At 37.9% G+C, this 16172-nt stretch overlaps 1 protein-coding gene across 1 annotated transcript in view; it reads right to left on the reverse strand.

The window, feature by feature from the left end:
• The window catches only part of LOC132097533 (transmembrane protein 132C-like), a 262244-nt gene that overhangs the window by 13764 nt on the left and 232308 nt on the right, over window positions 1-16172 (reverse strand). Inside the window, exon 6 of the mRNA XM_059503315.1 lies at window positions 7340-7548. Within this exon, the coding sequence (XP_059359298.1) occupies window positions 7340-7548 (209 nt within the window). The remainder of the gene's footprint in view (window positions 1-7339; window positions 7549-16172) is intronic.

Genomic DNA, 16172 nt, shown 5'->3' on the forward strand with positions numbered 1-16172 from the left:
CGGTGAATGAGAATGATTCGTTCACCTAAAATATTTGTTCATGTACGAACTATCACTAGTGTAAATCCCTATAGCCTATATTAAATATTTGGAATATATATTTTCATATTTTATTAGGTTCTTTGATAAGGTCACAATACGAAGGTCTAAGCAACAATGTAACTTCCGTGATGTCCCCGATGCGTGGGGCAGATCGGGGCAGGTCAAGAAATTTTTACTTTATTTGCGGGGCGGGCTGGGGCGGGCCAAATAATTTCAGAAAAGCGGGACCCGCGGGTTGGAAAAAAAGTCGACCCACGCATCACTAATGTCTAACAATTAAAAATATATAACTACAGAACATGAAATCGAAAGAAAAACCAAAATGAATAATACATTTTATATTCAAAACTAGTGATACATAAATCTATTTTGTTTTGTAGTATAATGTGATGTTCTTCTGGGATATTTATTGTACTTAATATTATAAATAATTTTATATAATTTAAGTGTAATTCAAGTGTAGGTGATAAATTCATCACCTAGAAGGCCATCAGGACAAAACCATGGGAACCAGATGAGTCCTCTGCACAATCTGACTTTGTTGCAACCTAGAATGAAACTGCTGGTCTCGTCTGGCCAGAGAAGAACGGCACACTATTTCCCTGTTTAATACTGTAAAGCTGCTTTGACACTTTCTGCATTGTAAAAAGCGCTATATAAATAACGGTGACTTGACTTTAAGATAAAGTGTGTAAACAGCAGAACTGCAATCATATTTACTTCAAAAAGGCTTCCTGAACCCTTCCCTTAATTGTGATTAGATGATCAAACATACAGTATAGCCCCACCCCAAACTCAAACCATTGGTTGAGCTGTCACAGTGTCAGAACGGGCTAGATGCTCAAAAAAACAAACTTTTCTGAGATTCCTGCCTACAACAGGCTTACTTTGCATATATTGTCTCTGCAAATTAAAATTTAGAGAAAATCTTTACCATAAAAAAAAACGTCTCAGGTTACGAATGTAACCATGGTTCCCTGAGAGGGAACGAGAAGAGGGGAACACCTCGTCGTGACCCGTGTCTGAAGCATACTTTGAAAAACGCCAACGTGTTGGCCGGCAACAGCCTCTGACATCACTACCGGCGAGACTTTACCAAGTCTTGCCTGTCACACAGGGGCTACCGCTAGCTTTCGCAAAAACTTGCCGAAAGAGCTGTCTCAACAGTTCTCTAGTAGCAACGCCATCTTCTAGATAGGTATCAGAGGATACCTGGGTGGAGTGCAGAGGTGGGTAGTAACGAGTTACATTTACTTTGTTACATTTACTTGAGTAATTTTTTGGGGTAACTAATACTTTTCGGAGTATATTTAAAGATGGGTACTTTATACTCTTACTTGAGTAAATTTTTGGGGAAAAATCTGTACTTTTACTTCGTTACTGTGGGCGATGCTCCTCTCGTTAATTTATCTTAATGCAATAAATGTTATAAATGCTTCAGTTTATTCCAAACGCGCCGTCTACTTTTCTCTGGACAATGAGCGATGCCCAGTCGCGAATGATTCATTCTTTTGAGTCAATTCTGTTCAAAGGCTTGATCAAACCAATTGGCAAACGAGTGAATTGGTTCATGAATCAGTTTGAATGAGTCGTTCAGTTCCCTGCCGCACGCGCTGAGCATCTGAAGTGGTTCACTCAGAGTTGTAACATTTAAGAACAGCAGCAGCGTTGAAAACGTGGCTATGGAACTGCACTGAAATGAAAGCAAATCTGCAAAGGCTATTATTTGCTTGCGATGGAGATCCTTATTAGATTAACACTGCGTGTGCTGTCTACTGTTTAACAGGTAATAACTTGGGCTACATTCGTTTACAGTACACGATACCACTGTGACATTAGTTTGTTGTACATGTGTGGCTTATAAGAGGGGAGTCAAGTTGAATGCAGCTTCCACAAGACAAAAAATAGCCGATTAAGATTTTATTAATTTTAATACAATCACACCTGTGCCAGTAGGCTACGTTCAGCAAGTTATAACATCAGCTGCTAAATTCAGATCTGTGATCGCTTGCTGGCGCTTAGCCAGAGATAGATGCGTTTATACAGCACTGCACATTATAACCAATCACACATGATTCTTTTGAGCTTATTAAAGCATTGGCCAATCAGAGGCGTTCAGATGAGTCATCGCTAAAATTCCGGTTCTTCCTTCACTCGCTCACTGACTGAATACCTCTTTCTGGCGAATTCTCTCGTCAGAAACAACAAAGTGCAGATGTGTGTACGAATCTTTAATTAAGATATTGATTTCACAGTGTTAACAGTTTCAGTGATTTTAATGGTAGTTTCTGAGAGTGATTGAAATCTAGACTGTCAGTGAAAATGATCTTTAATAATGTAAATGTTATTTGCTCTCTTTCTGAACAATGAAAGATTAGTAGCAATATTTATATCACATTAACTTTCAATGTTAAATTCACATTTAATATAAAGTCAGTCGTTTTAAAAATATGTTATGGCATGACACCTATATCTGTTACTTAAGTAAACAGACTGGGTTTTATAATAAATTACATAAATTGGAGTAAAGGCTGATGAAATATATACATTTATACACACACGCATACATTACATACATTTTATCTATATATCTAAATAAAAATAGGCTCAGTATATATGACCCAAGGTAACTAGTAACTAACTACTTGAGTAGAATTTTTATCCGATACTCTTTTACTCTTACTCAAGTAACTATTCAAGACTAGTACTTTTACTTTTACTTGAGTAAATATTTCTAGAAGTACTTTTACTTTTACTTGAGTACAGTTTTTGGGTACTCTACCCACCTCTGGGAGTGGCGCCCAAGATGAACGGGGCTTTAACCAACTCAAGAAAGGGCACAAAGCAACCGTGCAAAGCCCTCACCATATAGGATTTTAGATAGAACGCAGAGTACTAGTGTGCGAACTTACCACAGTGTGGATTTCAGAAAGTGTGCAAAGACTTCACATGCACACTTACCATAGCATGGATTTACAAATACTGTTCTAAGGAGGGGCTGAAGCCAATCAGCAGATATGGGGATTTTTAGGAGGCCATGATGGTCAGAGGCCAATGGGCGAATTTAGCCAGGATGCCGAGAATACCTCTACTCTTTTCGAAAGACTTCCTGGGATTTTTAATGACCACAGAGAGTCAGGACCTCGGTTTAACGTCTCATCAAAAGGACGGAATATAGGACCAACCAAAAACATCATAGGTCCAGCATAGGAGACTGTTATGTGAGAAATTTTCCACCTAACCTCGATCAGGTGGAGAGCTGGTGGTTACAGGGGAATTAGGCAGGGGAGGATAAAAGCAGAAGTTAAAAACATCCAAAGGAAGTGAGTAACTACTTAGGTATCGCTCCAATCCGGACGAGAACGCTGCCTCGTCTGAATCACATCCCTCAGGTCCTGCTTACCTCTTCGTGACCCACGATTCCTCTTGCCCCAGCCCTTAGGCAGGGGGAGGAGCGTGAGCCACGACACTAGCCTTCTGCGCCCGTTTTTGATCCTCAGATCGAGATGGGCCAGGACCCCTTTGTTGTTCGGGCTCAGACCTGGACCTTCGTGGAATGAAGGATTTAAAGGCAGCTGAGCGCACCCTTGCCTCCCTGAACTTTTTGACCACCATCTCGACGGAGGTACCGAAAAGCTCAGAAGGCGAGACCGGAGCATCGAGAAGAAACCCCCTTTCTTCCCTCCCTTATGTCTGCCAGGTTCACCCACAGATGTCTCTCCGTTACCAACATGGCCGCCATAGACCTACCCATGGCGGAGGCGGCCTGCTTGGTAGCACGGAGAGAGAGGTCTGTGGTGCGGCGCTGCTCGGCTACCTGATCAGCTGAAAGTCCTTCGCCTGTATCCAGGTCCTTCAGCAGGTCAGCCTGGTAAGCCTGAAGCACTTCCATCGTGTGCAACGAAGCCACAGCCTGACCTGCTGCTGTGTATGCTTTACCATTTAAGCGGGATGTATCCTGGAGGGGCTTAGATGGCAAAGAGGGAGATTTAAGAGAGGATGTTTCCCCCACAGAGAGATAGCTAGCCAGCGTCTCTTCTACAGGGGGCATCCTCTCATAGCCGTTTTCGTGCATGCCCTCAATATTAGCATAACTTGTATGCTGAAACCGATGGATGTGAGAGGAAAATTGCCTCTTACATTCCTTTTCGACTTCTGCATGTAAGTCAGGCAAGAATGGAAGGCTCACCTGGGTTGGAGGGCTATGGTCAGACAAATAACGCTCATCGAGGCGACCTCGCGGCGTCACTTTTCTGGCACGCTTCCATGGCAAGTCTAATTTTGCCGTGGTGTGATCCACAACCTCTAACAGGTCCCCATACGCAGGGCAGGAGGATTGAGAAGGCTCAGCCTCAGCTTCTTCGCCACTCTCAGATATCTCTTGCTCTTTCTGGGTAGAACCCAGCAGAGCACTAACTTCAGTATCAGAATGGGTTAATGACAACGCATCTTCCTCCTGAAGTTCACTCTCGTCTGCCGCCAAAGAGTGTGAAAGGAAAAGTCCCCCTCTACACTCCTCAGCGAGATCCACCTGTGATCCCCACGAGCTCATTCTCCTCCGTGCCTCGGCAACGGTGGGTCCTGAGCCGCGGGAACCAGATGGCCTCCCTCTTTCCTCGAAAAGAGAAACAAACGAGAGCAGAGCTTTTTCACAGAAAAACGCTCGCAGTGCACGCAGATTGCCCCCTCAAGGACATCGCGCGTGTGCTCTTCGCCTAAACAAGAGACACAAAGACTGTGTGTGTCATCAGGTGTCAAATAACGCTGACATGGATGCACACACTGTTTAAACGCCTTGCTAGTGGATGCCATGATAACAATGATAGATCGCTCTTACCGTTTTGGTCGTTTTCTCAGATGCACGCTTCAAACAAAACAGTCAATGAAGACGAAGAAGATAAGTGACGGGTCCTACGGGCACATATTTATAGTCGCGCCGGTAGTGACATCAGAGGCTGTCGTCGGCCAACACGTTGGCGTTTTTCAAAGTATGCTTCAGACACGGGTCACGACGAGGTGTTCCCCAAAATGTGACCCCTAGAGGATGCAGTTCGAAGTTGCCTTGACAGGGAACCACCATCCACTTCAGCTTCAACTGTGCTTGATGTTTAATATAAGGGTTGTTTATGAGTTACATGCACAAACCCTTCGTTTAATTGTAATGTTAGAAACATACACATAAATCAAACTGTGTAATAAGCAGGTTAATGTAAAAACAAAGAAAGAAGTATAAAGCAATCAGCATCCAATATTCATTCTGTGTGTGTATATATATATAGAACACCTCATTAGCAGTAAACAGCTTTAGAGAGCATATCCATAAATAAACCACAAAACGGGTTATTATGAAAACATGAACTTAATCTAACAAACCAGTATACCATGAGTTACTTTGGTGTACTTATAATCCATTGTGAGCAAACCATGAAACAGGGCCCCTGCCCACAAGTAGTGATGTCATAAGGGGTCCGCAACATTGGGTAAAAGGCCCCCGATACTTGTCTTGGGGTCTCACATTGCAAAAAATTTTACCTATAAAGAGCTTCATATTTTACATTTCTTATTCTCAGCTTCTCACACACGTCGTGAATCATTGTGCCACATGGGACGTACGGAAATGGAGACATAGAGGAAACTGCTTTCATACCTTTAGGAAATCGTATATATTGACTTTATTCTATTTTGAATTCACAAGCCCAAGTGGATCCTTGTAGATTTTAAGGAGAAATGTGAAATGTATCCCGACGATATATGACGACAAAATATTAGAGGTGCATGATGGGAAATTGCAGCCAGGAGCATTTGCAATAAGTTTAAAATGATCAACTCCCTGTTTCATAACTCACAGATTTCCTACTTTTAAAGATTCACAGCCTTTTACCAATCCAGGGTCCACCAAAAGCTAGATTTTCTTTTTACGCATAATTATAATTAGAAATGGTTCAATTAATACATTTTCATACACTGATATGAATGTAATCTCATACAGATATGGATGAAATCAATATGAATGCTTGATATGAATTTTTGTACTATAAGCAAAGCATTATATGATGGTTCACTGCATTACTGTACTGTCCGGCAGAGAGTTTGTTTCATGGTTTCACATTCCAGAGCTGCATCTGTTTCTCTTTGATTGTGTGGGGCTTCTCACATTCCTCTACTTCACCACAGGATTTCAGTGCATTTCCACTTTAAAGGTTTAACTTATTTTATTTTCTAAATGTTATATATTTTTTTAATCCCAGAAAAAACTCTGTGAAATTATGCTGAAAATTTGTTTTCATTTGCTTGTTGGGGATAGACATCTCCTTTTCTGTGCTACATTCACACATTTAAAACAATGATTGGAGCATTTTCTTAATTTTTGCCTTTTAAGTTTCTAATTGCAGGATTTTCAGCCTCTGTATTTGTAGAGCTGTCAATATTTATGAACTGATCAAAGAGACCAACCACTGATGTAATTAAAGGTTTTTGCTCTTTCCCAACCAAACATATTGAATAAATGATCTACATCTATTTACATACTTATTTAAATAATTATTTAGGGCTGTCAAAGTTAATATTTGACCATTCAACTTGACACTGGTAACAACGATAAACATATAAGTATATATGAAAGCTTAAAAGGGCTTGTGTGATGAACAAGAACTGCTGAGGTTTGTCCTCACAATTCAAGCAAGTACAGTTGAGCTTCCATTTTCCATTTTTAATATGTGATAACAAACCTAACTTAAACCTGTTCATAATATAAAGCAATCCTTTCTCATTAGAAGACTTACATTAAACCACTCAATTCATATTGATTACTTGATTATGATGTCTTTATGAACTTTCTGAAGCATTAAACGTTTGGTGGAGTGGACTTTCAGTGAGGGACAGAAAAATCTCTGGTGTCATGACAAATATCTTCCATTTTTGTTTTGAAGGTGAATGAAATCTTATGGATTTTGAATGAGAAAATCATGACAGGATTTAAAATTTTGGGTAAACTATTCCTTTAACAGATTTGTTCAATCTGATAATACAACTGCTTAATTCTGTTCTTTTTGAAGATCAGTCAGTTCAGGATGAACCTTTAAAGACCATTCATACACACACACACATACAGAGAAACCACCTGGTTGAATTCTTGCCATAACAGATTGCAAAATACTACAATCAGAGTGTGTGTTGAGAGGTAAAGAACTGTGAGTGACAGATGTTTGAATTTTGTGGAAATTTGCTTTTCACATGTAGATTCAGCGCAGCTCTATGATCACTCAATATTCTCAGAATCCAACACAAAGGTTCATACCTCTGGGCATTACTGTTTATGGCAATCCTCCAGCCTTTGATCTGACTGAGTTCGGTATCTGAAACTTCGATGTGCAGAGGCAGTTTGGGAATCCAGACCTTCACCTCCAGCTGGGCCCTAAGGTAACCATACGTGAAGTTCAGCAGCATTCGGACCCGTCCTCTCATCTCCTTGCCATTCACGTACACGTAATCACACCTGTCTGATACCTGAGATCAGAAAAAAAGGATGTCAGTGTAAGGGAAACAGGTCAATTAAGCTCATAGGGAATCATTTAAGATTTTAAAGGGAATTTGAACAGAATCACTGTTTCACGGCTGATCACTGAGACGCCCTGCGATTCACTGAACAAGGCGTTTAACATCAAATCTGCGCTGGATATTAATATCCAAAGTATAGTGAAAACACTATCAATTAGCACAGTAACAAGATCGGCAGTTTAAGGCATTAACTTGTAAGCACAAAACACAAGATACTTCTCTTTTCAATATGAATAAGGCTTTATTAGATAAATCTAAGACATATAAACTAATCTAGCACATAAACGCACGCACTCACACATTCACACAAGTTGCAGGAAGATCGAAAGTTAGGGAAGAATGAGTTTAAGAGAATGGAAATGTGGAATCCCAAGTTTACAGCAATACGTTAAATTGCATAGACATGAACAACCATCAATCACTTAATTAGCCCTCCCATTGAGTTCCTCAATGAGGTTAAAATTATATTAGATACACCAGTAAAGGTCAGTCGGAACAGAAAAGAAGTAAAGTTTGGCGAGACTAGGTGGTGTTTCTTCTCATCGTGGCTAAGTAGCAGCAGGCATGCCGAAGCACGCTGGAACCGCGCTCAAAGAACAGCTAACAGTGATGACTAAAAGCATGGCTAAAAGCTAAAGCTAGGAAGCAAAGCTACAAGCTAAAAGCTAAAAGCAAACTAAAAGCATACTAAAAGCTGGCATGACTGATAGCAAAAGCAAAGCTAAAACTAAAAGCGTGTCCTAACTATTTAAACTGGCTTGTTGGCCACACCTCAAATGTTGTCTTGACCAATCAGATATTGTCTTGGCTCGGGGGTATCATAAATCATATGTTATCTTACCAAGCATGTGGTCCGAATTTTCCCGCTCTTGCAGGGTCTAATTTTGGACATGATTCCTATAACAAGAATATGATACATTTGACAAATAGCTGATGGTCAGAACTGTTTCAAGCTAACAGATTCAAACACATACATATGAGACATGAATATGTATCCTTAAGCTATCCAATAGATATTAAAAGACATACACAATAAATGATTATAACATGATAGTCAAATGTGTGGGTTACATATAAATGAATATGGAGTGAAGCGATGGACTGATATTCATTTATAAGTCTTTTTTAGTTCATTTTGGTCCATATATATGTAGAAAAGACAGTTTCTGTGTCGTCATCTGACAAAGATTTCTGTGGAGACCAGAGGTTCAAAGGCCCCCCTTAGGAATTTCAGTCTGGTTCTGCTAGGTGGGGGAAGTGTTTAAGGATATTGTGTATAACTCTCATGGGTTTACATGTGATGTCCGGCGTTGCATCTCAGTTACTTGCCCCAAATTTGACAATCTCTTCTCCGAATTGAAATTGTCAATAATTGATCTAGTGGTGTTAATGTTGAAAGTTATTCTGTGAAAGAGTTGGTTGGTTGGTTAACCTTGTTTCTGACTTGTGGCACTAGAACTGATTTATGACCTCCGGTTGCCTTCCTGAGGAATTTGGCTCATGTTTCAACCAAAGTCCTGATCGACTCTTTTATTTGTCTGATTCGGGTCAGAACCGCTACATCAGTGATGGAGAAGTGAGAAAAGAACAGTGGATTGATCTTCTCAGGACACAACGTCACATTACCAAAATCAATACAATGCATCTGAGCAAAAGACAAGGCATATACAGTAAGAAAAGGATTGGCAGTGAAGTCTGATGTTATTGGAAAATATAGCCTTGACTTTATGTCAAAAGTTAATGTTCTGGTATAAGTATTTTCTTGTGTTATGATTTAAAACAAATAATTGACCACAACATTCACCTAAACCGATTTAGGTCATGATTAAGATTTCCACTTCTTAACATTTCTGCAGTGTATTTTTATCTTGGCTCCCACAATCTCTCGATAGAGTTGTTCACTGAAAAGTTGTTCTCATCTCTTTCAGTTGCTCTATTGGTTTGTACCTAAACGTAAAAGCAGTTCTGTCTCTATCAAATTTATCTATCTATAGATACCCATGATGAAAACAGCACCTGTTATCTTGGTAAAAGACTGAATGTATAACTGCATGTGTGTGTGTGTGTGTGTGTGTGTAAAACTAGATCTGATATCACTTTAAAATGTCCTTAATTCAATTAAAAATGATTCATACATTTTTATTTTAAAATTGTCAAACATTTTCTTTCAGGGTTTGGTGTATAATATAGTATAAAATGGTGTTTTTAAAGAACTATGATATGTCAGTTTAGACAGCCAAGTAAATGTTAACAGGTGATAAGGAAGACAAAGGTGAAGGGAAAGAGAGAAAAGTTTTGAAATATTTACAGTACGACACCGCAGAGCTTAGCTTGTGTAGATATGTCACTGTAAAACTTTAGTTCAACAGCTCACTGTATCTCCGCTGACACCTCTGTAACTGTCTGTCATATTCACAGTTTGATCAAAGATTACCAGTATGTAAAATCTTTGGAGTGACTCCCATCAGTGCAGAATTATGAAGAATGACAATCTAGAGTGACACATGAATTCTGATATGACTATTCAGACTGAGATCGCATTGCAAAACACATTTTTTATGTCACAGCATTTATGAAAGTTTCTTAAGGGTCAAGATCATGTTATCTGCATCTCCTACGCTCCATCAAGCGACTTCCATAATAGCTGTCATCACTCAAATTAATTATTTTATGACGAATAAATTTTTCAGTAAAACTTACTGTGTTAGTATTAGATACTACACAACATTATTATATTATCTTTAAATTAAATTTTACATGATTATTACTTCCATAATTTTCCCTGGATCAGTAGTATAGTGTTGTAATAAAGAATCGGTGGTAGCAGACAGATTTTAAATATAAATTCTGCTTAAAAATATGCATCCTGTTTACATGAAATAAGGCTGCTCCCGAGCAGGTTTAAGCTTACGGACCTGTTGCTATGACATCAACTCCGGGATGAGCTTCAAAAAACCAACCAATCCAAGATCATGCCAAATCGTCAACATTCAAATCCAACTAAATGAGTTAGCGACGTCAAAGAACAGGTCCCTGGTCTGACAATTTGATGGAAACTAAATTCAAAATAACAGCATTACTGTAATTCGAAACAGAAATCTTTTGAAACATTATATACGTCTGTTCTCTCACTTTTGATCAATATGTATTTGCTCAATAAAAGCATGCATTTTCTATCTATCAGTAAATAAATACAAATAATTAAATAAATATATCTGACTGCCCCGTCATGACAGAAAAACAAATGTCTGCCTGTTAGTGTCAGTGTGCATGAGTTGGCAGTAAACAGCTGAGCCAAGGCCCAAACATAACCTTTCTTTTCCAGATGGCTGCTGGAAAAATGGGTAGCAGTTTGGTTAATAATGATGAGTAAATAGAAAAGCCCATCACAAGACAGAGAGGACAGAAGGGCGGCCTCATCCTCTTGTCAAGGAGTTATGAAGCTGCATTCCAAAAACCATCCATTTCCAAAAAGTTGGCAAATTACTTGGCTCAGTGTTCCCTTCTGATGCAGGCCTCAAATCACTATGACTGACTCGGTCGGACTTTGATTCCTTTAACCAGGATCTGACAGGGATGGAAACTACAGATGCAACACACACCATCAAAGTGTGGCCAGCAGCAGAAAGATAAAAGCATGCAAGCACACACATACTCATACACACTGACACATGGCTGCAAATCCAAATTTTGTGCATAACCCTTTCATATTAATAGAGCTCCTAGGCTGTTTTTTTATTTGTCAAAAACATTTATGTTCCCATTTTTTTTCTCAGAAGGTATATTAGATCTCAGTCTGTCAGGGTTTGAGAATTGCACAATCATTTAATGCTCCCTGAAGAGTAATTAGAAGATCCAGATATCTGCAATCTATGTTAAAATGATAATAGGCACTTTCCATGTTTACAGTACACTGACTTTATATTCCCATGTTAGAATTTTTTTTAAATAAAATTTTACATTAAATTGTGAAACTCAAGATGAAACATGGTTTGGAGCCTTAAATAAATAATCTAAAACTTTATTTAATTTATTTTTAAGCCATTTTGACTGCATTTGTCAGTTGTAGTGAGATTTTATTTAGTTTAATGCTACAGAATCATACAAATAATTGATTTAAATTATAGATTTGTTAACAGAATTAAAAAAAATAATTTAAAGGGTTAGTTCACCCAAAAATGAAAATTAGTCATCCTAGGTGTATATAATTTTCTTTTTTCAGACAAATCCAGTTTGGAGTTATATTAAAAATTTTCTTTGATCTTTCAAGCTGTTTAATGTCACTCAGTAGGTGTTGCATCCATCAGTCCAAAATAAGTTTCATAAAAAGCACCCATCCATAAAAAAAGTATCTCACATGGCTCCCGGGATAAACAAAGCCCTCCTGTAGAGAATAGATGTGTTTTTGTAATAAAAATATCCATATTCAAAACGTTATAATCATTTTAATGTAGCTTGCTCTCACTGTTGTACACGGAAGCATTTCCTGGGGATTGACGTATGAGGTCAGATTTGTGCATGGCCCAGTCAGAATGACAAATGTGGAAGCGCAGGGGAGAGATCAAAATAAAACAACAATCACTAATTGGAAATATAAATCGAGGATTTGTAAAGGAGAATGTCAGAGGATTTCGATATATGCCAAAAGGAGACTGGTTTTCCTTTGCTAAAGTAAGGAAACGTTGCTTCTTTTGATCCTGTATACAAACGTTGGTTTTCACGAGACTCACCAACACATGCGCAACACTGATCTCATACGTCATCAGCCCAAAGGCTGCAACCATGTACAACTGTTGGAGCAAGCTACATTAAAGTGATTACTACATTCTTAATATGGATATTTTTCTTACAAAAGCATATCAATTCGCTAGTGAGACACTTTTTTATGGATGGGTGCTATTTATTTAACTTTTTTTGGACTGATGCATGCAACACCCGCCCAGTCCCATTAAACAGCTTGAAAGATCAAAGAAAATTTTTTATACAACTCCGACTGGATTTGTCTGAAAGAAGAAAATCATATACACCTAGGATGACTTAAGGTGAGTAACTTGTAGGCTGATTTTTATTTTTGGGTGAACTAACCCTTTAAATTATAATATTTAGTTGCACTTAATCAATACTTTCTGAAAGTTAAGTACCTCTTTTTACTCCCCATTTGTTAACAAATAATCAATTTCAAGCCTGCTTTGTGCTCTATTCATGGAAAGTAGCAGTTCACTAGCAGAAGAGACTGCTGAATAATGTCATTATACAGTAACTACTAAAAAATTCAAAAGTCATATTCCTGGCTGTGGCTGAACATTACACACACTCCCAGAGCTGAGTGAGACATCTAATCCAGCATCAGAGCATCATGGTGTGTTGCTTTCTACACTGTTAAAGCATTGAGAGTTTGTTTCATGCTTGTCTGATTGATAGTTGTCTGCTGTCAGAGTTTCCCCTTGCTCTGGTTCCAAAGCTTTATCTCTGTTACTTCAGCAAAGTCTGAGCATGAAGATGCTTAGAAAGTTTTCTAGGGCTACCAAAGTTAAACTGTGGACATGATGAATTAATAGATTTAACACTGTTATATTCAACAGTGACCCCCCCAAAAACTATATGGACACTTTAGCCGGACTTAAAAAAAATACAACATTTATTTGCCATTTTTGTAATTATTTTTAACATTAATTAAATGCAGCTTTTGTCAATGAAATCTATGTTTACAAGTCCAAATACATTGGAACCACTGTAATAACTCAACAATAACATAACAGTAAATGATGGAGAAAGAACTTTTTAACTAATAACTTGTTCATAAACCAAATCAAAAGGGGACAGATGTCATCAGTAATATTTGTATGGTGGACATTCAGTTTCATCAAAATTAAATATGTATAAAAATACTCCTGGGTGAAACATGCAATATTTTAAAGGTCCCATATTGTCAAAGTTGAATTTCCTGGCTGTTTTCACAATTACTGAGGTCTATGGGCTTGTTAACTACTATATAAATTTCAAAACAGTCAGTCCACAGTAAAATGCATACAGCCTGCTTAAAGTAGCTGTGATTTTTCACGAACCGTTGTGACTTCCCTAAAAAGCTGACGTCAGTTCTACACAGCCACCTCCTTCAGTCACCACCCCATGCACCGCCAAGCACCCCACTCTCCTTTTGTCAAACCCCCAGACAACATTGCGTCTGTGCCATTGCTGAACAACAGCACTGGAACATGTCGAAAAGGTTAACTTTAACCACAAAACCAGATCGGCCGACCTGTAAAGTTACACTGTAACTCAAAGGATGGACGATCTGACAGAATTGTTACTATGAGGTGGATCACATCTAACGTGCATAGTAAAGACAATCTCATTGTGTCTATCTATCACGTCATGTTGAAGATGTATATACATTTCAATTTCAGCAGGCAACTATTTTTACAGCTACATTATTGTTCCAGCCACAATAAATCAAACCAATGTATATACAATTACAAATGATTATATATATATAACTCGTCAGTTTGTTGTTTTACACACATGCACAGACATTTATTCATACACGATATTATGAGATGCATGAAACATATGGCAAGAAATCTGTACACTGTAGTCCATAACAACAAAAGACAATACTTTTTTCATTGAACCTTTTTCAATAAATGTGTGCTGCAAACACAACGAATGTTTCTGTCCAGTCCGCTTGTTTTATCGCATTTAACCATAGCTGTCATCAGTTTGTTTGTCTGCCAGTTGCATCAGATATGCGATCAAATTTCTAATTTGATGCTGTATTACGTCGATTTTGCCATCCTTACGTAGCCGAATCTGCGCTGGTTTGAGTGGGCCTTGTCCAGTTTCCCCTTTGTTTTGCTGCCTCCAGCTACCGCTGTGACGTCATCTGACCCTAGTTACCTGTAGTTGGCCTGCCCGTGCATCACTCAGAAAACAACAGGCCAATCAGAAGAGAGGCTCATGAATATTAATTAGACAGGCTAAAATCAACCTGTTCTTAGCAGACCTCCCGAGAAAGGAGCTGTTAAAATATAATGAGATGTTTTTTGGTAATTATACCACAAATATATATTCTTAAAGACATCAAAATCTAAAATAAAACTCCAGAAAAGTGTACAATGTGGGACCTTTAACCCTCTGGAGTCTAAGGGTATTTTTGGGGCCTGGAGAAGTTTTGTCATGCCCTGACATTTGTGCTTTTTTCAGTTTCTTATCAATATCTGAATGGGTAAAGTCTAATCTCACTGTAAACAGCACAAACTGGGCTATAATAATATGTAAAATGCATCTATGTACATGATTGTGTTTTTGAGAAAAATAATATTATGCGTGGTTAGTGAAAAACTAAAAATGTTAAAACACTTGAAAAAGGCAAAAAAAACACATAGAGAACATTGGTTCCCGGGATTTTTGAGAACTGGAGCTTGTAGCCTAGAATTTTTCTTTCTAAATGATGTGAAAATCATCTTGTTTACTCACTTACAGAAAACAATATATTGATTTACATTTTCTAAGACACTTTTTGTTGGTAAAAGTCATATGCGAGTAGGCGTCAACTATCATGAATATCATTGTGATTTACACCTGAGAAGACAAAGGCCTGCATAATGAGCTGCATAATGAGCCTTTCAGTCATCTGTGCCACTGAGAGGAAGGAGTTACAAGAAAGAATGAGAGAACAAAATAAATCTATATAATTTTATTTTTGTAGTTTATTTAGAATATATTTAATTATCCCACAACATACTTTAATATCCACTTGGGGGAGCAGTTAAACAGTTTATAAGGAACAATCAAAGCTGACTTTCAAACAAATTTTTTGGCATCAATACTCCAGTCACACAATCCTTCAGAAATACTTTTAACAATCTTATTTTCTACAAAAAAAACATTTATTGTTGTTATTATTATCATTATTATTATTATTATAAATGTTGAAAAGAGCTGAGAATATTTTATAGGTTTTTTAGGGGGAATAAAGGGTTACTCCACCCAAGAATGAAAATTTTTGTCATTAATCACTTACCCCCATGTCGTTCCAAACCTGTAAAGGTTAGTTTGTCTTTGGAACACAATTTAAGATATTTTGGATAAAAACCTGAAGGCTTGTGACTGTCCCATGGACTGCCAAGTAAATAACAGTGTCAAGGTCCATAAAAGGTATGAAAAGTCGTTGTCAGAATACTCCATCTGCCATCGGATGTGCAATCTGGGTTATATGAAGCGACTGGAACACTTTTTGTAAGTGAAGAAAACAAAAATAACGACTTTATTCAATATTTTCTTTGTTAACGGTATATCACTCCATATCACTGTGCTGCGTGTGTGATTAATGACAAAATTTTCATTTTAGGGTGGAGTATCCCTTTAATAATAAATCAACCAGAGAGCTGCAGGAATATCAATAAAACAAGTTGATGCATATTATTTTGACTCCTCTTCTTTAAAATAGAAACTGAATTAAATAAAACTATATATATATATATATATATATATATATATATATATATATGAAGAGTTCAGATGCAAAAGCCTCTAAATGCCATCTGAAATTTTCATCTAAAATTAGGATTTTT

The sequence above is a fragment of the Carassius carassius genome, chromosome 21 (genome assembly GCF_963082965.1).
Source record: "Carassius carassius chromosome 21, fCarCar2.1, whole genome shotgun sequence".
In the NCBI taxonomy this organism is placed as follows: domain Eukaryota; kingdom Metazoa; phylum Chordata; class Actinopteri; order Cypriniformes; family Cyprinidae; genus Carassius; species Carassius carassius.